Source organism: Abrus precatorius, unplaced genomic scaffold (assembly GCF_003935025.1).
Source record: "Abrus precatorius isolate BTA unplaced genomic scaffold, Abrus_2018 Scaffold3, whole genome shotgun sequence".
Classification (NCBI taxonomy): domain Eukaryota; kingdom Viridiplantae; phylum Streptophyta; class Magnoliopsida; order Fabales; family Fabaceae; genus Abrus; species Abrus precatorius.
Window position 1 is genome coordinate 33,923,865 of NW_020874373.1, and position 21,430 is coordinate 33,945,294.

The 21,430-nt window shown below is 33.3% G+C and overlaps 4 protein-coding genes across 6 annotated transcripts; 1 reads left to right on the forward strand and 3 right to left on the reverse strand.

Moving 5' to 3' along the window:
- Positions 1 to 2,563: 2,563 nt before the first annotated feature.
- On the reverse strand, positions 2,564 to 9,121 carry LOC113861536 (probable galacturonosyltransferase 14). Of its 3 annotated transcripts, XM_027494414.1 has the most exons (7): positions 8,243 to 9,121; positions 7,519 to 7,574; positions 7,269 to 7,424; positions 5,540 to 5,861; positions 5,271 to 5,440; positions 3,933 to 4,235; positions 2,599 to 3,567 (listed from the first exon to the last, which is right to left on the reverse strand). In XM_027494414.1, the coding sequence occupies exons 1-7, from the start codon at positions 8,457 to 8,459 to the stop codon at positions 3,283 to 3,285; spliced, it is 1,509 nt and encodes a 502-aa protein (XP_027350215.1). In that variant the 5' UTR covers positions 8,460 to 9,121; the 3' UTR covers positions 2,599 to 3,282. The 3 variants fall into 3 exon arrangements, with proteins under 3 accessions (XP_027350214.1, XP_027350215.1, XP_027350216.1); XM_027494413.1 differs by having other exon boundaries at positions 2,564 to 3,567; positions 5,271 to 5,861; XM_027494415.1 differs by having other exon boundaries at positions 5,271 to 5,861; positions 7,748 to 9,121.
- Positions 9,122 to 12,852: 3,731 nt separating this feature from the next.
- On the forward strand, positions 12,853 to 14,120 carry LOC113863453 (LYR motif-containing protein 4B). Its single transcript, XM_027497039.1, has 2 exons — positions 12,853 to 13,218; positions 13,735 to 14,120. The coding sequence occupies exon 1, from the start codon at positions 12,926 to 12,928 to the stop codon at positions 13,214 to 13,216; it is 291 nt and encodes a 96-aa protein (XP_027352840.1). The 5' UTR covers positions 12,853 to 12,925; the 3' UTR covers positions 13,217 to 13,218; positions 13,735 to 14,120.
- A 1,584-nt stretch (positions 14,121 to 15,704) lies between these two features.
- On the reverse strand, positions 15,705 to 17,331 carry LOC113863147 (BAG family molecular chaperone regulator 8, chloroplastic). Its single transcript, XM_027496602.1, has 2 exons — positions 16,719 to 17,331; positions 15,705 to 16,635 (listed from the first exon to the last, which is right to left on the reverse strand). Exons 1-2 carry the CDS (start codon positions 17,250 to 17,252, stop codon positions 15,883 to 15,885), a joined length of 1,287 nt encoding a protein of 428 aa, XP_027352403.1. The 5' UTR covers positions 17,253 to 17,331; the 3' UTR covers positions 15,705 to 15,882.
- Positions 17,332 to 18,554: 1,223 nt separating this feature from the next.
- Positions 18,555 to 21,430, reverse strand: LOC113862852. The gene is made up of 2 exons (XM_027496106.1): positions 20,882 to 21,430; positions 18,555 to 19,250 (listed from the first exon to the last, which is right to left on the reverse strand). Exons 1-2 carry the CDS (start codon positions 21,293 to 21,295, stop codon positions 18,705 to 18,707), a joined length of 960 nt encoding a protein of 319 aa, XP_027351907.1. The 5' UTR covers positions 21,296 to 21,430; the 3' UTR covers positions 18,555 to 18,704.

A 21,430-nucleotide genomic window follows, 5' to 3' on the forward strand; every position in this document is an offset into this window, starting at 1 on the left:
AAATACATACATGCAATGCAAGTTCCTATTATTATACAAATATTTAGATCTCTTTTAAATTACCTTGCAAGAATGATTAAATTATATTTTGCGGTTAGTGATTTTGTTAACAATATATTTTATAAATATTTTTATTTATTATTTAAATTTTATGTCAATTTTACAAAATAAAATGGTTTTATTTTTAATTTAATAAGTTATTTTCTAGTTAGGAAGTCTCACAAAAATGTTATCAAATGATTGAAAAAATGTATTCGATTGATTATGTTAAATTTTTTTGCTAATGTTTTATTTTCTGTATGCATAAATCTCTACAACTTGTCATGTCTTAATTAGACTTAAAAATTTCTTTCCTAGAATATATATAACATCTTAACTTTCTACTTGTATATCTTAACAACTTTTTAATATTTCTATAATAGTATACACGAGTGTCATTTTTAGTAAAAGTATATCAAGTCTAGTAATAAGTTTTTAGATGAAATATTTACCCGAATGAATTGCTATGTAGTTACATATATGCAGAAGATAAAAGAAGAACAAAGTGAACATGACTTAAAATTACTGCGATTGTTTTTGTGTCATTAAACATATTATATTTCACATTTTAAAAAAATATATTATTGAGAAAAAAAATCTAACAGATTTGTTGCATCTTTTGGCTGTTTGGATGATTTTACACTGTACACCATCTTCACATTTTTACAATACTAACATCGACAGTTTTGTAGTAAGAAAGGTGTGTCAAACGTGTACAAAAGACTAGTCATTACAAGTAGGAAACAGCCATAGCAGCCCATATTATTACGATGCATTGTTCAAACTCAAACTTTAAATTATGACACAACAATTGAGGGAGTAGTCCTTATCTGATAGCTGATAATCCAAATTCTGAACAACCACAAGTGGGTCCTTAAGCGAAATGTTTACAAACGTTTAGCATCAACAGATTCCTCGATATCATAGTGATAGGCTCTACTTTGTGGTCCACCTCTTACATGTTATCAAGTTCTAATTTATGAGGATCTTATCTAAGTATTACTAATGGGTATTCTTTTTTTTTTTTTACGAAGTCTAAAGAATCTTTCATATTGCTTCACTCAAGATTTTGGAAGAATCGACTCTTTAGTATAAAGGCACAACTACGTGACACGTGTTAAAGTTTAATCATTCAGCCAAATTATTGATTAATTGACAACACTTGCATAAAGAAAATGCAAAAGAGGTCCCATTTAAATGGTGGGTCCACAATTTTTGTTGCAGAAGTCTTAAAAATAAGATCCTCCATGCACTTTGAAGGGATCACAGTAAGGCGAAATTTTATTTTTGAGAGCAAGGAAGAATACTTAACATTAGAGTAGTTCTAATTGGAAACCATGTCATCACCAACTTATCAAAGTCGTTCTATGCGATTTTTCTCTTTCATATCTTTTAATTATTGGAACTTCATGCATGCTAATTAAAGTTAGTTACTTTTGGACTTTGTCTAGTGAGTGGATTGTTAAATATTATTTTTATGTAAGTACTGATATTGAAAATGAGTCGATAAGTTTAAGAAAATATTTTTATTAAAAATTATAAAAATGTCTTATTTTTACTTTATTTTATTTTAAATATTTATATAGATAAAGGTGAAAACGACAAAAAAAAATAATGTATAATTTTATACTTGTTAATAAAAAAAAATACGTCTCAAATCAAACAAAGCCTTAGACAACACTTGTTAATGAAGCAACTGTCTACAAATCTTTTACATATGAATAATGCAATCACTTCTCAATGCACTGTTGAAAATTTTCTATCAAAATAAATATTCAAGAGTTTCAATTAAAAGGCAGAAAAGTTTCCAACCAGCAAAAAAAAAACCTTAAAAAAATAAAATATAAAATAAGTGATAAGGAAGAAGCACCATGCAGTCAATTTAGTATATGCCCTAAATAATCGGGTTGAAAATTTTAATGATAAGCTTTTTATACGTTGATTCTTCCACCTCATTTATAAGGATCATGTTGATAAAAGTTGATTTTTCGTGGTAACACAGCTTTCTTGCCCTGCTTCACTCTCAAATATAAAATATTTGGCAGATTAGTGCAGTAAGAGGGAGGGAAAATTTTATGAAAAAGATTATATAAACAGAAAAATTTTCCATGGCAAATAAAGTAGAGAAGACAGCTTCCTAGCCAGAAGGTATGGAAAAGGGGAAAGTGATGAATAATTGACAAATTAAGAAGCTACATGTGACAAATCAGCCACTATTGTTGACCATTAACCAAACATAAATTGGCCATCCACAGCTTTATACTCCGCGTCCCTAGTAACACCTTCATGGGTCAGAAGGTATACTAGTAAGCCTTTTTCTCATTAATGTCTTTATATAATAACTCATTACTGTTCTTAACCAATACAATTGATGAAGAATTTTTCTAACAAAAATGGCCAAGCTTTTGTTACCATATAACTTGCATTTAGTTTGCTTCCAAAATTGCTGTTCATTTATTTTACTTGGTGGAGGGAGGGAGGAGGAAATATTGTTGAGTAACAAAATGTGTGAATGCAAGAGACACGAAAATGATGAGAACACTTATGACCCGGCATTGCAAAGGAGAGAAAAAAGAATTTTCTGCACATTTCCAATGTCTGGTAATCGTACATAATGAATAATATATATCCTACAATTCCCCAATTCAATGGACCCGTAACAAAGCAATCTCAAGAACTACTCCTAGAATTCACTATCATGATATCAAATCAAAGTGGGTGAAGGTAAAAGTTGGTACTAACAAAAATTAAGAAACTAAAAAATGAAGAGTAAAACGCTGCTCTAGAGGGGGGAACCTCACAAATTAACTGTCCTAGCACTTGTGTTCTCAACACCAACTAGATTGATGAAACAGGCCTGACTTTTTTTATCTCCAGCATTCAGTTTATTCTCCAATATTCAACTATGGAATCTTTGCTATATTTGTCCCATAGAAGACCAATAATAGTATCCTTTCACAAACCAAAAATAGAGGACGTGTTTCTAGGTCACAACTCAAGGACTCAAAATGATTCTCAAGGCCATGCGGGGTTGGTAACTGTGTTGTCTGCAAAATGGTAGCGAATGGTAACAAATCCACCCACAATGTTTTCAATTGTTTTGCCGTCTCAACCAATTTTCTATTTGCCTTGTCAAATTCATCTTGAAGAAAATCTCAAGCCACAAAAACTTAGATGAAACCTGTATTACTTGTTCCTTTCATATTCACGGTTGTACAAACCATAGTGCTCCTGATTGGCAGACTATGGTTCCAGTATATGACAGTTCCTCAAAAAATCATTTGAATAATTGACATACTTGGTCCAAAATGGCCGAAGATGTTCAAAGCCAATTTGCAACCAGGGTTTTGACTGGCCATTGTAGTGAATAACAGCAGCCTTTATCACACTCTCAATATTGGTATTGTTCTGATAACCCAAGCCAAGCATGTGCCAAGAAGGATCAATTGGGTGAACATGACCTTTAAATGCTATCAAAGCAGGAGGCAGGGTTCCAAGCTTCCACATTGTCAGGTTCGACTTTAGATTCTGCCATAGTGAAGCTGTCAATAATATATTCATTGGTAACAGAATAATTGAAGACCATATGACCAATAATTCCCTACCCTTTCAGTTTCACAAAATGGGAAGAGGGGGGTGTTCAATAAGAAGACCAAAAACAGAAGGAAACAAAAGGTTACCTATGTTCTCAGTCACGTTACCACCTACAACATTAGTAATTAATATGTACTTAAATAGATGTTTAAGCCACTCAATCAGTTTCCGCACAACAACATTAATTTATAATAATGTGTGGATTTTGTACGGACTTCAAATCAATGAAAATCAAAGACTAATTTAAAAATTTTGAAAGAAATAAAGTTGTATTAGTCTGAGTTAATATTGACTTTTACCTCTCTCAGCCAGGAGTGATATGTCTCTCTTATATTAGTTCTTCTCCATGCCCGCAGATCAAAGATATTCATTCCATAAGCCCATGCGCACTCATTAGGGTCCAAATGCTTTGCAATGAGGGGATGGGAAAAATTGAAGTAGTTCCTAAAATGCTTAGACATTACCCAATCATCTTCACCTCTGCAAGTTTCCACAGCTCCATTAACTTTTCCTTCCAGGTCAATTTCCCAAAGTAGAGACAAGTCACGCTGAATCACCACATCATCATCCAAAAACACCACCTTGTCCAGGTTCGGGAAAAGCTATTTCACATGTAAGACAAACATATGAAACAGAACCCAATTAATGTCAAAAAAAGAAAGACAAAAAGAGCAAGACTATTTTCTCTATCATTAGAAGTTATAGTAAAAAATGGCAATTAGCTATAATTGGAGCACAAGACCTGTATACTGATGAAATCAATTAGATGCAAATGCAATTAAAATTAATAATTATCGACTTGGACCAGAAACAAGAGAAGGGGAGAGGGGAACATTCCACCATTCATTTTGTTATGAACCAAAAAGCATGAGCACCAAAAATAGAAAGGAAAGAGAGAAAGAGAACAATTTGCAAAGGCTTAACAAATATTTACAGAAGAGGGACAATGTTCCTTCCAAGCATTTCCCCTTTTACAATTGAGCTAATGTTTGGTTCTCCAATACTACAACTCAGAATGCCCTCTCTTTCCCCCTTTTCCCCTCTATTTAAGCTAAGCTTTTGATACTATAACTTGCACCTAACAGTTTTAGCTGTCTGGTTCCATTAAACTGCATTGTCCCACTTACAGTTGGCTCTCTTTATTATTATTCTCTTCTATGTCCTGTCACATTTCATGGTTTATGTTCTTCCTTTGTATAACCATATTCTATAAGGCAAAATAGACAAACATTTTGCTTGAATTAGTTCTAAATCATATATTATGTTTATCATATGGTATCATGTTCTCTACAATTACTATAATTTTTTAAAACTTCAGAGACATTCAGTGCCCATAGCCACTTTTGCCACTACAAACTCAGTTCATTAAAGCATTCATAAACATAGAATGCAGAATTTTACAGATAAAAATTTGGGGGGAGTGATCAATCAATCATTCATTTCTTTATGTTATATTCAACATAAAATATATAATGTAAAAAAACCACATAGAATATACGATAACAGAAGCTTATGAACTTCACCACCATACTTTTTTGTAAATTGTGGTTTGAAAAGTATCAACACTGAACAGTATTGATAAAGAGAGGGAGGGAAGGAGAAAGAAAACAGAGTGATCATTGTTGAATCCAGTTTACCTCAGGTAAGTATATGCGAAGATGGTTGAGTAAAGATATGTACTTCGGGCTTCTGGCCTGCAATTTAGACGCAAATTTACGTGGACTAGTATCACTGAGATTGGCTCCTGCAACATGATTCCCATGATAATAATTCCTGATCCCATTTTGATTTTCTACAGCTTCAAGTACTGGAACATTTTCTCTAGTCAACCATTCAAATTGATGAATGCCTTTGATTTCAACTACAGCAGGGGAAACAGGATTTAGTGCAAACCATGAGTGCATACCCGCATAAGTTTTTTTATCAGTGATCACATGGAAGACTATCTTCTCAGGTTTCAGAGATGACTGGACAGTAGAAGTAACAACTACTGAGGCAGCCAAGATGTTATCAGTTGACAGAATAAAATGGTGGTAAGAGTTGTCGGACAGTAAAGGAAGTAACTCTGGACGAGGCAATTGTTTGCGTGCATGGGCATTTGATGAATATTCATCAGTCAAACGCAAAGATAGACAGTGAATCCCTTTGGGGATAGAACTTGCTGCAAAGTGTTTATTCATCAGCTCAGCAAATTTAGACTCTCTGATCTCTCTCTCAAATTTCTCCATCTGTCCCAAGAAACACATCATTGTAACAATAATCAATAAAATCACCATTTACCTCAACTTTTAACACAAGAACTGTAATATATAGTCTAAAAAATCTAAGCATGCTATAGCATCATGAATTGAAGATACGAACATACTTAGGCAAAGATTCACACATCAACCTTGCATATACTTAGAATTTCTATGGGTCTAATAGGGATGCATAAACCAATGGCTATCATTGATGAGCAGTTAAGGTTGCAAACTGAAGATAATGATAATTAAAGAGTATTAATAAGTAATATCTATATGTTTGTAAAAAGATTATGAAGTTACTACCAACTGTAAATAAATAGACATTTAGGATTCAATAGTTGCAATGGTACATAAACAGAAATGTAATAAACATTTAAGCAAAGAAAGGAAGAAAAGAATACAAATAAAACCCAACATATTGATAAAAGCATACATAAAAAAGAGCACCTTCATGCGTTAGAAAAAGAAATGGAATATACCTTTATTAAGCTTGTGACTAATATGCCAAATTCAAATTCATAATATATTTCAACCTTAAGACAAGCCTTAATATGAAATATCTCACAGAACTGTAACTTTTTTCCATGACTTAAGAAACCATCTTCAGTTTCTCTACAACTAATAGTGAAAAACTGGAAGTAAGGACAATCATGATTATCTTTTTGGTTATGGTGGCATCAAACTAAATTCAAGTTAAAATCATAAACTGACATTCATAGTAGATGAATGACAAGTATATAACTATAATAAAGCAATCTAAATAATCCATGATTGGTCAAGTATTCTTGACTGACTTATTTATGAGGTTGCAGTATTTCAGTTAGCAACAGTATCATCAGAAGCAAGATAACCCTTTCTCATGAACATATATAACTGAGCATAGCACCAAGATAATTCAGAAATTAATTATATAAGAACCAAAATTACAATCAAATCATACACATTAAGAAAACTCCATATAATACAGCAGATTCGGTATCAACAACACAGTATCAATAGCGGGGACCTCCATCTGATTCACAAAACCAAGCCATAGGCTCTTAAATTCAAAACTAATATTAATCTAGAGAAGTCATGAGCTGAATCATTGTATCCCTAGACAGAATATTGTGTCTTTGTTATATAAATTATCTTGGAGAGAATATTGTATATTCATTGTCTAAGTTGTCTTAATTGAAATTCTTACACAACGCATTAGTTATACCAACGTCAAGCTTTTAATGTTATAAGTCTTAGTAAGGACAAATTCACTAACAAAAAATGTATTTTCCTTGTAAGCTATAAGATTTGAAAATGTCAATAGAATTCAGTTTCAGATAACCTCTTCCTTATTCAATACCAATTAACCAAGAAAAAGACAATACTTTGTGTTAAGTGAAACAAGCAACTTACCATTCCCCTTAACATGAACGCAAAAGTCTTAGCGTCATATTGATTGTTCTTCATGTTGGAAACAAGTTGCTCAAAGGAATCTGGAAGCTTTAGCTCAGCTGGAATTTCCCCAGTCTTCACTTCGTTAAGGATCTTGTAAAAATCTCTAACCAATCTCTGCAATACCATCAATGTTTCCATCATCACCAAAAGGGTTCAGATATTAGTTTTAAAACAAAATTGTCTAGGATATGATGATAAAATTATTTACCCCTGAATCGTCAACCCTACCAAGAAGCCTCGGTCCTAACCGCCTGCCTAAACAATCTGGAACACAAAACAAGGAATCAATCAACGTTTAAGACAGGCACATGGTAAGACAATTAAAAAGCACAAACTAATGAAATTTCAGAACCTAATCTAAGTACCATTAAAAAAATGCATCAAGCTGATGCATTGTTGCAGTAAGACAGAAATAAACGAATCAAAACTTTTCTTACCAACATACTGCAAACAGCAAACAGCAAGCATTTTCTAGAGAAGGACCTTAAAAACAACAAACATTGGCCTTAATTTCGTCCTTAACAATCCCTAATAAGTAATAACACAAAAAAGTTTTCCATTTACCCAAAATGCTCAACTACTTACATAATTCAGCAACACATGTCACAAAAACATCTCCATCCAATCCCATCCCTAACTTTAAGCTCAAGTACAATAAAAAAAAACCATGCAACCGAAACACCAACATTAAATTACTCAGTCACACTTCAAAATTCAGATCCTAAATGAAGCGATTTTAATTGTAACATACCAACTAACCAGCAGCTTCAAAATTTTCATCAGGAAAATAACTTAAATCCATTTACTACAACAAAATCATGCAACCATAAACAACACTGGAACACAATTTGAACCAATGTCCAAATCAAGATCTACCTAAAGAAACAAAGAAAGGAGCGATGAAATTGGCATTGGAAGAGAGAAAAGAGTACCAAATGAGGAGCACTTGTTGACACCTTCAAGGGTAACAAGAGCGGTGAGAATGAAAACAAAGGGCAACAAGAAAGCGAGGATGAGGATGGTGTGAAAGAGGGTTCGATAGGAAATGTGGCGAGCTGCGACCTTGATCTTCATCAAGTCAGTAAATCCATTGCTGCTGCTGCTCGATATCGTTATGCTTCTCATACTAGGCGAGAAGTGAAGCTGCATCGTCGTTTATGCATATGCAGCCCCACCGCCACAACAACCCTAGCACAACCCCAAAACCACAACGACACCCCCCATGCCCACACCATCAGATTCCGATTCCCACCGATGCCCGGAGTACAATTCCGATGGATTACGAATCTGGGTCCTGCTCCAATCTGAAAAGTTTATCTTTTTCTTCTTCTCCGGTTTTCTGAAAGACCGCATTGGGGTCTTCGAGCCAATCGAGTGAGCGTCGAGGAATCCAATCCAATCCAATACTTGATTGGGGAAAATCGATCGAGTTTCTTCCGGGTTGGGTTCAGGTTCAAGGTTCACGTTACTCTCCCATGGATCAAGAAGGAGAGAGAAGAGAGAAGAGAGAGAAAACTCTGGGTCCTTTTTTTTTTCTATTGTTTTTGTTTAGTTTTTTTTTTTTTTTTTTTCTCAGTTTGTGCGGAGATTTCTCATTGTCTACAATTTCGTTTTCCCGAAAAATAAATAAAAATAAAAATGAAAAAGAAAATGTGAAAACCTTGTATGAGTCAAAACTCAAAGGCGTGTTGGGGTTAGACAGAGAGAGAGAGAAGGGGAGAGCGAAAATGATGTGTTAGAGAGAGAGAGAAAAATGTGGGGGGGTGTTTGACCTTGAGATTAGGGTGTGGGAGCATGATCTAGGAGCTAAATTTAGATGTTTCCTATGTTTATGGGCAAGGTTTAAAGGATTATGTGGATAGTATTATGAGGAAAGCGGTGGTTAATTATAGTTAACATTTCTTTATTTATTTATCTTGGTGTTAGTGTGAGGCACTGTAAGGGGGAAAAAGTGAATCTAACATTGGGATGGGAAAATATTAAAGATGGAGTGCTATTTTTGAACTCAAACGTTAAGAAAACTCTAATCAATGTTATGTAATAATGCTAGAACTAGAAAATAAGGATTTGAATATTTAAATACAAAAATAGTATGACTTTTTGTTATTACGATTTAACTTTTTAAAAAATAATATATATATATATATATATATATATAAAAGGTATAACGTTTATTTCTCATTAATTAAAATTTGAATATTTTATTGAAAACATTTAAATTAATGATGAATACATTTTTATTTTCATGTTTTACACATGGCCTTATTTTAGAAAAACTAATTTTTTAATTAATATAAATAAAAAAATAGGATTCATACCCAAAAAACAATGTCAAAGGAATATAAAATTGGTAAAATTGTTGCATAGATAACAAATATTCTAAGTGTAGGATCTGAGCAAATTTAAAATTGAACATAGAAAGCAAGCTCCCGTAAACCTAACCAACAAGCATAATAAAAAAAAAATTGTGTGTTTTTAGCTTAATGCATGTATGTGTAGAAAGGGTACGGTGGAAAAATGATTTGGCCACTTCCTTAGCCCCCATCAAGATGCATGCATGGGTAGAAAGAAAAACCATGAGTTTTTGTGGACTGAAAATTTAATAAATAACATCAACATCAACTAGAAATGGAGAATACTTATATTTTGATTAAAATGTTACAAGTAGTAGTTGTATTGTACGCAAGCGTGCATGTGTTAATAAAAGCATAGAGGACTGTCTATAAGGGGACTAATGAGAGTTGAATTTAAAATGTGAATAATCTTGGTATTCCTTGACTTGTTAACAATTGAATGGGAAATAGCCAATAATAGTAGGCTTAGAGTTTGTTTTAAGACTTTCGGTTCTTCAACCATTTAAGCAAGGAAAAAGGTAAGGGATCAATTCTTTAATAGATTGTATCTCAAAGGTTTAGTTTTGTCACCCTTTACATTTATCATGAAAGGAAGCAAGAAACGTGAGAGATTATTGTCCAAATAAAAGGTAATACGTTAAGCTAATGGCACCGACAAATGGCCAAGTAGTATCACTAAAAGGGAAATAACTTGATCAGCCATCACCATCATGAGGTAAAGAGGACAAACACATGCAAATAGTTTAAGATGAACTTCATTTTTTCACCTAACTAAAAATATATGTAATATTGTACTTATATAGATAAATTTAGTAGTACTCTATTTAAGTTTATAGGTACGTTGACCCTTTATCTTACTCTTTATATTAATAGACTCATTAGCTTATATGAGCTAGCTTACTTTTTTCTTTATAGAGATATTAATTTAAGTGAGAGTGATTAAATTCACATAATGTCAATTTATTTAAGATAAGTGGCAAAAATTGTATAGATAAAGTGTGTGGGATCAGTTGAATGCATAATCATGTTTATAAAAAATGTGAGTTTACTTATATAAGCTTTTGCGTGAATGTGATAAACTAACATGAATTTAAACTTATTGATTGGTCGACTAAAAATTGACATAGGTCGTTTGGAATAATTAATTTTAAGAAAGCTTTAAAAAGCTTGAAATGAAAAAAAAATATATTCAAAGTGAGATGAAATGAAATATAGGAGAAGAATTTTTTAAAAAATATTATTGTATCTTTTATGCATTTTTTTTAAGGAATAACACCACAAAATAACTTAATTATTAAAACTTCAACATATCTTCATAATATATTGGCAGAATCATTACTAAATAATATATTTTGATCAATTCTTTAACCATGGAAATGAACATCCTTTTTCTATTCCTTACTTAACTAATTAACTTAAAAGTTAAATATATTTAACTTAAATTATATATATATATAAAACAGAAAATCTTATGATGATATGATCAGCTAGGAGTTCTTAGAGGTAATGTTGAAAAAGTTTGTTTTCATTACTCTAATAGCGAGTTTAATTAGATGGTGTGTTGAATCTGTCAATCTCTTTATCCTTTGAAATGGTTCAGCTTTGCCAAACCTTGCCTTTTTTCACATCAAGGGGAACCATATCACCTTATTTAATAATTAATTAAATTTCAAGACAAATTATACCTCACCATTTATAGTTTATCTTATGGTTTGTCCCTCTCGTATTTTTATTTAATTTAAAAGATTATATTTTTAATTGTTTTTATTGATAATTTAATTTTTTATTATTTATTAGTTTTTCAGAGAGATAATTTATAAAATCAACATCATAAATTGAAAAAAAAAGGAAGAAGGCAAGCCCTCCTTGAGTATATTCCTCTTTTGCTCCTTAGCTGGCATTTTCAATAATTTTTGGACCAGTTTATATTGCTTTTTAAACTTTCTTTACACACTTTTCAAAACAAATTTGTGAGAAGGAAGAAAAAAATTATAATTCTCTCACAATGGAAGTTACATTCACTACACAACAAGCATTGTATTTGTATTGTAGTTCTCAACCCAAGAACAAGTTTTAACCTGCTACTTTCTTGTTTGTGCCTGGAAACACCATGTTCCCCATCGACTTGCATGTGTACAAAAATCCATCAACTTAAATGGTGTGAAATATCAGTTAGACATTGACCACCAAATACCAATTGGATCTATTCATCCATCAAAAGTAGAAAAATTTGCATATTCTGGCCAATTCAAGGTAAAAATTAGTGGTTACTCCATTGATAAGCCTCAAATGAAATTGAGTTGAAAGATCTTGATTTTGATAACTTCACGAGGAATCAATAATTATGAGGGTTATACTTCAAAATTTTGAATGGGAGCTGTTAAAACTTTCATCATCCACGAGTTGGGCTATTCTTTTGTAGGATCTCTTACAATATTGGTGTGGTTGTTCGATAACTAAGACCCCATAATATTGAATCATGAACCCAAAAAAAAAAAAAGGAGATAAGAATAAGCATATAGATCATCCATTGTAAGGCCCTAACATATACTTTTATTTTTTTAAAATGAAAATAAGTCTTATTATTTCTAGTCCCAAGATTTTATTTACTTAAAAAAGAAGGGGTACCCAAACAACTGATTCAATACTATACTTGCTTTTTTCCTTCGTCAACAAATTAATAGAGATTGGGTCTAGTGAAAAAGGCTAGTTCCCCACAAAGTACCAATTTATTAATTGAATACCTCTTGGGAGAGGCATGCATTTATAATGTCCGATGACATTTATGTACTTTTTTTTAATGTCTAAATCAACAAATAGAAAATTGTTCTAACTTAAATCTATATTGTTAGAGACTTGAAAATATAAATATACTAAAATCTCGGTAAGGAATTTTCACCACCACTTAAAGTATTGATTGAAAATACAAATTAATTATACACTAATTCTATAAACTGTTATTCTACAAGAACATCATAAAAAAATTATTTTATAAATTATAGTAATTTTTTAAAGAATATAAAATTATAATTTTTTTCTATAAACTGAAAGAATTAAACTAAAAAAAGCTACAATCTTTTGTATAGTATTTTTATTTAAAATATTTAACATAGCTACATTATCCAAGATTTTGGACCCAATACATAACATGTTGTCTGTATTGGGCCAAAAAAACAACTTGATCTGCTATGCTCTCTCTCTTTATTGTGTATCTGTTGGGTGTGCAGCATTTCACAGAGAGAGAGAGAGGGAGAGAGAGCGATGAGTGGGGTATCAACTTCCGTTCCTTCTACCACCCAAATCCTTTCCCTGTTCCGTTCCCTTCTGCGCGTTGCACGCCACTTCCCCGATTACAACATCAGGGAATACACTAAACGACGCACCATCGATGCGTTCCGTCAAAACGCCACTCTTTCTGACCCTTCCGCTATTTCGTCTGCCTTTTCCCACGCCAAGTCTCAACTCGAAGTCGCTAAACGACAGGCCGTTGTTTACTCTCTCTACGCCCCTCCGCTTCGCAGCGTCATGGAACTCCAACAACCCTTTCATTAAAGGTTTTAGGGTTTACGCCTCTTTATTTTCCAACTCAATTAGGGTTGTTTCGTTCATCGACAATAGAGTCTTAGTTTCATTTTTTATAAAATTTAATAAGCGAGGACTAGAAGATTAATCATAGTTTCTTATTTTATTTTTCAAAAATTATCTCCTATTTAACTTTATTTTCTGCAACTTCCATTATTGTGTGACGTGTGTCAATGCCCTAATTAGTGATAGCACATGCTAATTTAATTTGCTTAGCGTCTCTATAATTTGATCATATGCTGGAGTGTTCAAAAGAGATTGAAAATGTAAGGAATTATTTTAACTAAATTAGAATTAGATTAATTTTTAATAATATAGAATTCCTATTGAAGAAACAACAGGTACCCAATTTCTATACTCAAACAAGAAGTGGCATGAACAGTTAGTTTGGTTCATTTTGTTTTTTGGTTCGTTCTGCATCGTTTTTTCCCCTTTCAATTTCCTAGTACGAAGTTTTATTCACTCCTCCATGATTGGAATTGCTGCAGGTTCTGAGTATCATATGACTCTTATGGTCTGCTGAGGAGGTGATAAATCAGAAATGTGTCTGCCCTTGGATCATTCGTTTCGTGTGGAACTGGCTACAGAGTGAATATCGTTTGAGGTCTCAGCTTTCTCCGGGAAAGCCATAATATCTCTTTAATATCCATCACTCATTTTTTTGGAGGACAATTTTATGTACTTGTTTCTTTTTAAGTTGAGTTGTACTCCCTAATAATAATGCAAATTTGGTTTTAAGTTTTTAGTTAGAATGAGTAATTTGGTTGGTCTGTCTGTAAATTTCACAATTTTTTTTTTTTATATGACGGTGATGATGTTCTCCTTCACAATAACACTTGATGATGCACTGCAAAGTTGGTTTATTTGTGTCTGGCTAAGATAGATTATTATGATTTTTGGAATGTTAGTGACAGATTCTTTTTAATACACCTTTAATTATTAGTTAAAATTTATTAAAAATTTAAAAAATTATGAAAATTTTACTAGTTTTTACTTTTAAACTAATATTTTTTTATTTTGATAATTTTTAATTTATTCTAATTAATAGTTAAGTGTGTGTTAAAGAATGAATTTTAAATTTTCCGTTTTATATTTTATGTTAGAGTGAGTGATATCACTATAGATGCATCTAAATAACTCTCAAGTTGAAAACTTGTTTAAAAAGTTCTTAAAATATGATTTATGCCTTAAATTTAAATATGAAATTTGTCGAGATAAGTTAAAAGTAACTTATTTTTATGCGTTATACTAACGAGCTTATTGAAATAAACTAAAATATTTATACGTGTGTGTGTGAGCCTAATGTTTCATTTGGATGTAGACTGGAGACTATTCTGGTTCTTTCTGAGAAGTGTTCCTGAGGTTTCCATACAATTAGCCTCGTCACTATCAAAATCGAAGGAAGAAATAGCTGATCCCCATGCTCCCTGCGAATCCTGCAACCACAGAAAAAACCTAACTGTTCCTGGGAATGGTATGCTATCTGCGGAGAAAATATTCAGAGCATTGCAACCTTATTCTTGTGCTACATTTTTAGCAACTCTTTTGAGGACAATCTTTTGGTGCAAAAGAACATGGTTTGACCAAGGGAGCATATCAGTTTGTTTCTTCAAAGATAGCAGATAGTCAATATTCGTGAAGAATTAATAATCATTTGACGATAATGATAGCAAAAACATTATATGTCGCAGGAAATGTTTCTCTCCAATAAATTCCCTTCACTTGGCAGACGTTCCTACGATCTCAATGATAGTACTTACAGCATTGGGGTTTCATCACTCAAATGTATTGGGTCGATTTTCAAATTTTTTTTTGTTAGTCCTTAAATCCGTAAAAATAATTTATTTTAGTTTTTTCCACTATATTTTTTACTATTGTTTTATGCTAAAAAGAGCTAAAATATATCAATTTGCGAAGTTAAGAATTATCAAAAGAATTTAAAATCTCAGCAGCTTAAATGCATGTTCTCTCAACGTTGTGGTTATTTTGTGGGGTTTTTCAGGTGAATATCTACAGAACGTAGTATCTAGTATTTGACTAGAGGCAAGTCATATTTCAGGAACTAACAAAAGCTTGAGATTTCTATCACAGAAGATGACATTATGCAAATGTTCAACATGGCTCAATAACGAAATCACGTTGTCTTCTAACTCATTTCAATTACATGGCCGCATTGGACCTTAAATGGTGCAGAGCAGGAGGAGAAATTTATGAAGACTTGATCATGCTTTTTATTTTAATGAAGAAAATTGTTCTTTGAAATGTTAGTTCCAAATGCAAGTATAGTAGTATCAGCTCCAAGGCTCAATGTTATACGATGGTTCCATCAACTTTTGTAAGGTTAGTAAGCCTATTTCACTGTTAAGACAACTAACCGAAAAAGCTGCACATCACTTTATAGAACATGAGAAAAATGAAACTGATTCAAAGAATGTTGGGAAACAGCTGATAGCCTGCAAGTAGTAAACATCAATTGAAGTGGAACATGAAAATACATAGTCCATTTACAGTACCAACGACCAATTAGACACTCAAATCAGCTCCACCAATCCGAAGGACAATCAAATACTCCTACATTACAATTAAACAATACAAATCAAACGAAACTAAGTCTCACATGATCATGCTACAGCTCTTCACAACAAAAATTTCACACCTTTACTCTTCTTGAAATCACTTCTGTTTTCCATCTTAAGAGGCAATGGAGCGGATAATAGAAGCTGCTCTTCCACTACATTTCTGCCATCATTTTTGAGAACCCTTCTAGAGTTCCTTTCCCCATCATCGCTACTACGCGGCGATCCGCCACTGTCCCCCACCAGGGCTTCCTCATCATCTTCAGCATCCTGAGAAGAATCCACAACATCTTCAACTGCACCACTAACATTCTCCAAAACCTCTCCTTGCTCATCACTAGATGAACTTCCATCAGAACAAGTCACATCCCCACTATAAACCTCACAAACATTCTCATTCTCTGCAAACCTCACATTTTTCTTCACTCTAGGTTGAATTCCTTGCCTATGAGCAAAGACCCCATTTTTCTTCGGGGAAACTCCATCCCTTCTACCAATCAAAACACCTTTTACCACATGATCATCATCATGAAATCCCTTCTCCTCATGCTCCGAACATTCATCATCATTCGCAGAAACCTTACACAATCTGCTAAGCTTCTCAACCCTACCCCTCAAATTCTGCAACAGCTTCCGCTTCTCATCATCACCTGAATTTCTAGGCTTGCAAACTTTCTGACCCGACTTCGCAGTCTTTGCTGCCCTCACATAAAGCACGTGCCTTTTCACAGCAACCTCTTCAATGGAGTCCAAAAACTGAACCAAATCTCTGCTAATCGACCTTTTCCCATCCACAATCAGCTGATCACAACCCTAGAATCAAAATTGAAACTTTCTTAGAGTTTTTTTTAAAGAACAAATTTTGAAAATTTTGAAAAATCCCACGATTTTATTACCTGAATGGCATCGAGTTCGAGGAGCAAGTTCGCAACTTTAAGGGAAAGAGGTGCAAAATCAAGGTGGGTGTGGTTGGAAAAGGAGTATTTGAGAGCGTTGAAGGTGGATTTGATGGAAGCGAGGTGTTTGAGGTGGCTTAGTGTTCTTGATCTACGAACGAGGAAGGAACGAAAATGGGTTTGGATAACACGAGCAGCAGCATGGCGGAGAGAGTGATGAGTGTAATGGTTGAGAGAGGATTCGAGGGATTCGATGCGATGGAGAAGGGAAGAGATAGTGGATTGGGTTTGAAGGTGGTGATTTTGAATGGGAAGGTTGTGGAGAGGATAAGATTTGGTGTAATGTTTTAGAGAAGGAATAGGGTGTGATTGAGTTTGAGACAAGAGTGTTGCAATGGCTTGTACAAGGTTGTCTTGTGGGGGTGTACAACAACTGTAAGAAGGGTTGCAACAGTAATGGTTTGTGGGAGGAGGGGTTTGATGAGGGTGCTGATGATGGTGTTGGTGTTGGGGGCAGTGGCAGGGAGATGCCATTCAGTGAGGGAAGAAAGAAAGGGTTTTTGGCTTTGGTATTGTTAGCGTGAAGCTGCTGAGTACTTGGTCTATTCAAGGAATAAAACGACTGTAATTGATTGGCATGTGATCCTGGGTGATGGGTTTCGATTTAATTATGTTCATTAATTTACTAAAGCTGCACGGGAAAACATTTATTGTAAATTTTTTAAGTTTTGATTTTGATATAGCGCCTGAATCTGATTGACTGTATGTATGCAAAGTGAATCAGACAAGCATGTGTTGGTAATATTGAAAAAAAAAGAGACCATGTGTGGGTAAAGAAAAGCTTTCTCATATTTGTTATACATTTTAAAGTTAAATAATAATTGTGAATAGCTTTTAAAAATCAGTGACATAATTTCAATGGTGATTATTTAATATTAAAAAAAGAAATCGCATGATATAACTTAATTTGAGAATTTGATGATAATCATATAAATATTTTGATGCAAATTTTTTCCACGACAAAATACCATTAAAAGTCATTTTCGTTTTTAACACATGATTATATTCTGAAAATTTATTTTGATTAAGAATGATTTTGGGTTACAGAAGAAAAATTAATTTCTCATCTAATAAGTGATGATATTATGAATAAATAATTAATAATTTTTTTTTCAAAGTGAATAAATGTTTTTAAATTTTAATGATATTATTTCTTTTAGAAATAAATTTATTTTAGAAATATATTTATTTTAAAAAATATTAACAAACATCCTTAAAAAATAATGATAAAAATAAAAATAGTTTTTCATAACATTATATTATTTAATATTATTTTATTTTATTTTAAAACTTTTCTTATCAATATCTTGGGGTTTAGGATCGTTAGAAAAAGAGTACACAGGGTGTGTCCAGCTATTATTAAGATCGCAACTTCGTAATCATAAGAGTGGCCAACTTAGTGTCTACTTTTTGGTATGTCGTTTGCAGAACCGAGGAAGTATTGTATGGGCCAAGGCTGACATAATCCAATAATTTTCCATGTGGCCCAACCTTAAGCTAAGATGACGTGTCTACTCTGCTTCTTCCTTGTAATTTTTCTTTCATTATGCTTTTGAGTTCTATTTCTAACACAATATATTAGTGTACAAAATATTAATGAGATATCAATTTTCTTGCTGGAGTAATTACGCCTCTACAGAAATTTTGGTGTAAACACCAACTCATTTGGGTAAATTTATTGAAAATTTAACCAAGTATAACAATAGTTTTGATAAAAACAATTGTTTTAATATATTCATTTTTTTTTACCATTTTTGCATCTCAATTATGAAAATCAATGCAAGTGTATATACTCAACCCATTTCATATTAAAATTAAAAATTAAGCAATGAACATTCTATTCAAATGCTCAAAGGAGATATGCTAAGAAAATGTCACAAATATAATGTTCCTTCAATAAAGGGGAAAATTTCAACTGGCATTGGATTATGTATGATTAGATGCTTTCTTCAGCATAGCAGCATGCTTTTGTCCTGCAAGATGATAATTATAAACTGTTTCACTATTACAAACCACGTTACATATACCACATATTCTAACTGCTTCAGCTGCTGCCCCCCCATCAAGAACCTTCTTTTTCTTTTTCTCCAAATCCTCTGCAGTTTCAACTGTTTTCCGCTTACTCTTATGCCCACTGATAGATTTGCTCTTCTCGTTCGGTAATTGGGGTCCTATAACAGGACTAGATGACCCAGCCGGTTCAACTTGGGTTGGTTTCAATGATTCTCTTAGTTTATCCAAGTTCTTCTTGTGCTTCTTTCCTAATTTATGCTGGTCTAGTACTTCCTTGCTGGTACAATCTACTTTGCAAACTTCACAATAAGCGGAGTGCACAATCTTAGTTTTAACTTTCTTTTGGTGTTTCTTCCATGTTCCATTGCTATGAAGTTGAGTTACGGTATTTGTCCACCAAGTGGAGTTAGGATTTTCCATAGCCAATTGTTCTGAGCCATTTGATGGCATTGAGATGCCCTGCACGGTTTATACTGTATTTATTTCTACCTTGGGATAATACATTATGCAATTAAAATAACATGAATAGAGCATCCATGACTTACATAAACCCCCCTCATATGAACTTCAATATACTATTTAAATCCTGTACCAAACAATACTGATACAATCAACCAAGAGTCCAGTCAAGGGTTTTTAAATCCTAGTGTTAAGTTTAGTAACCATATTTTATATACATGCCGGAATGCAGAGGAAATTACTGAGATTATAGAAGATAATGTGCATAATCAATTTATACCAAGTTTCTAAAAGTAAAGGGAGAAAGGTTTATCAAAGTCATAAGTTAGCATTCCAACCCATGTAATGGGAAAGAAATTGTTCAATTTCATTATCATGTCCTTGGCCTTTTAAATTTTATTCAGGTAAACTCATGGCAAAGCAGAAATTAAGACTGGTCAATGAAACAAGAGAAAGGCAATGAACTGTCAAATAAAGTTCATAGTAACTTGAAACCTAGGCAACTTGAATAAATTCAAAACCACTACCACTCAATTTCAGAAATATACAACGGAATGGAATTTTACATTTAAATTTGTTGCACACGCATTTATCTTCAGATAATTATGGCAGAAAAGTAGTTGATATTTTCATAACAATCCTGCTATACCTTTTCACCAAATTTACTAGAACATTAACATTTACAGCAAACAGACTATGTTCATCTGATAATACCATACCCAAACAATCCACACCACACCCAATCAATCAATCAACCAGAGTATTAGAGGCTTATTTCCAAGGTTATTACTTATTACAATACAAACCAGTGTATAATCTGCAATCCAGCTATAGTCAACAGAGTAAATTTCAATATAGATCAACTTTTAATGGTCATTCTAGAAAAGAATAAAAGATATAAGCAAGTCAAAGCATTCCAACTCCATGAAATCAAAATATTGCCAACATTTTGTTTTCCTACTTTGAATAAAAATCTATGCTTCCTGCTAGCATCAAGAAAGAAAAAAAAAATGAGCTAAAAAATAAGTGGAAAGAAAAGTTAGGAACGTAAAATCTTTAAAAGATAACAGCTCAGTAAAATTACAAAACCAGGCTCCTTTCAATTGGAACACAGTACCCACAGAAACCTACTTGGTTACCGCCTCCCTAAGTCCAAATTAACTAAAAAGTAACGGACTCATGCACCATTCGGCACACACTAAGAGCAAATCAAATCAACCATCACTTGAAATATTTCAATTTTCCACAACACTGCAACCAGTTGCCACTAAACAATCACTTAATCATAAGTGATATCATTCGATTTCCATTCTCAACTACTTCATCAAACCACTTTGAATAAATCAAACGGCAATAATTGTCACTTGTCAAGCTCCAACTTTCATAAGCAGTGTCCTAACTCCTAAGGCTCAACCCTCTACACTTGCAATTGCAACCATCAAACAGCATCAAGCAGTTCCGAACATAAGAAGAACCAAACTCATACACACACATTTTCCCCTGCATTCCAAACCAGTACATTTATAACCGTTCCTCATCATAATCACTATCATATACAACAATACCCCACCACCCAGAGAGCAAAAAAAATTGAAAATTTATAGAAAAACGAAAAGGGAATAGCCACTTACAGGTGCATAGGTAGCAGGGTCAGTACCATATTGCCTAACAGCTTCTCTTGCAGCCCAATTCTGAGAATTTGGGTCGAAGTAGAAGCCAGAAGATGCCACCAACGAGTTCGAATCAGCCACAACATGGCTTTGACCGTACGATAAATTGGGAAGGGTTTCGTGACCCAAATGGGTAATCGGGTTAGTGGAGTTCAATGGGATATATGAATCAACCCCAGGAGGGTTGAGGGAAGGTTCGAGAACAGTAGCAGATTGAGGGATAGAGTAAGATGAGTTAGGGTTAGGGTTTTGAGGGTAAGAGAGGTAATGGGTAGTAAAAGATGATGCATGAGGATATGATGAGGGTTGTTGGTAAGAGGAGGGCGGATTTTGAGTTTGCATTTGCTGCAATTCAGGCCAACTTGTGTATTCCATGGCTATGGCTATAGCTAAGAGGGTTTCAATGGCATGGCGATAGAAGAATCGTTGAAGACGGAGGAGAAGAAGGAGATTGAGAAGAAAGAGAGAATGAAGCAGCACGTGGTGGATGCATCGTACGTACGTTACAGC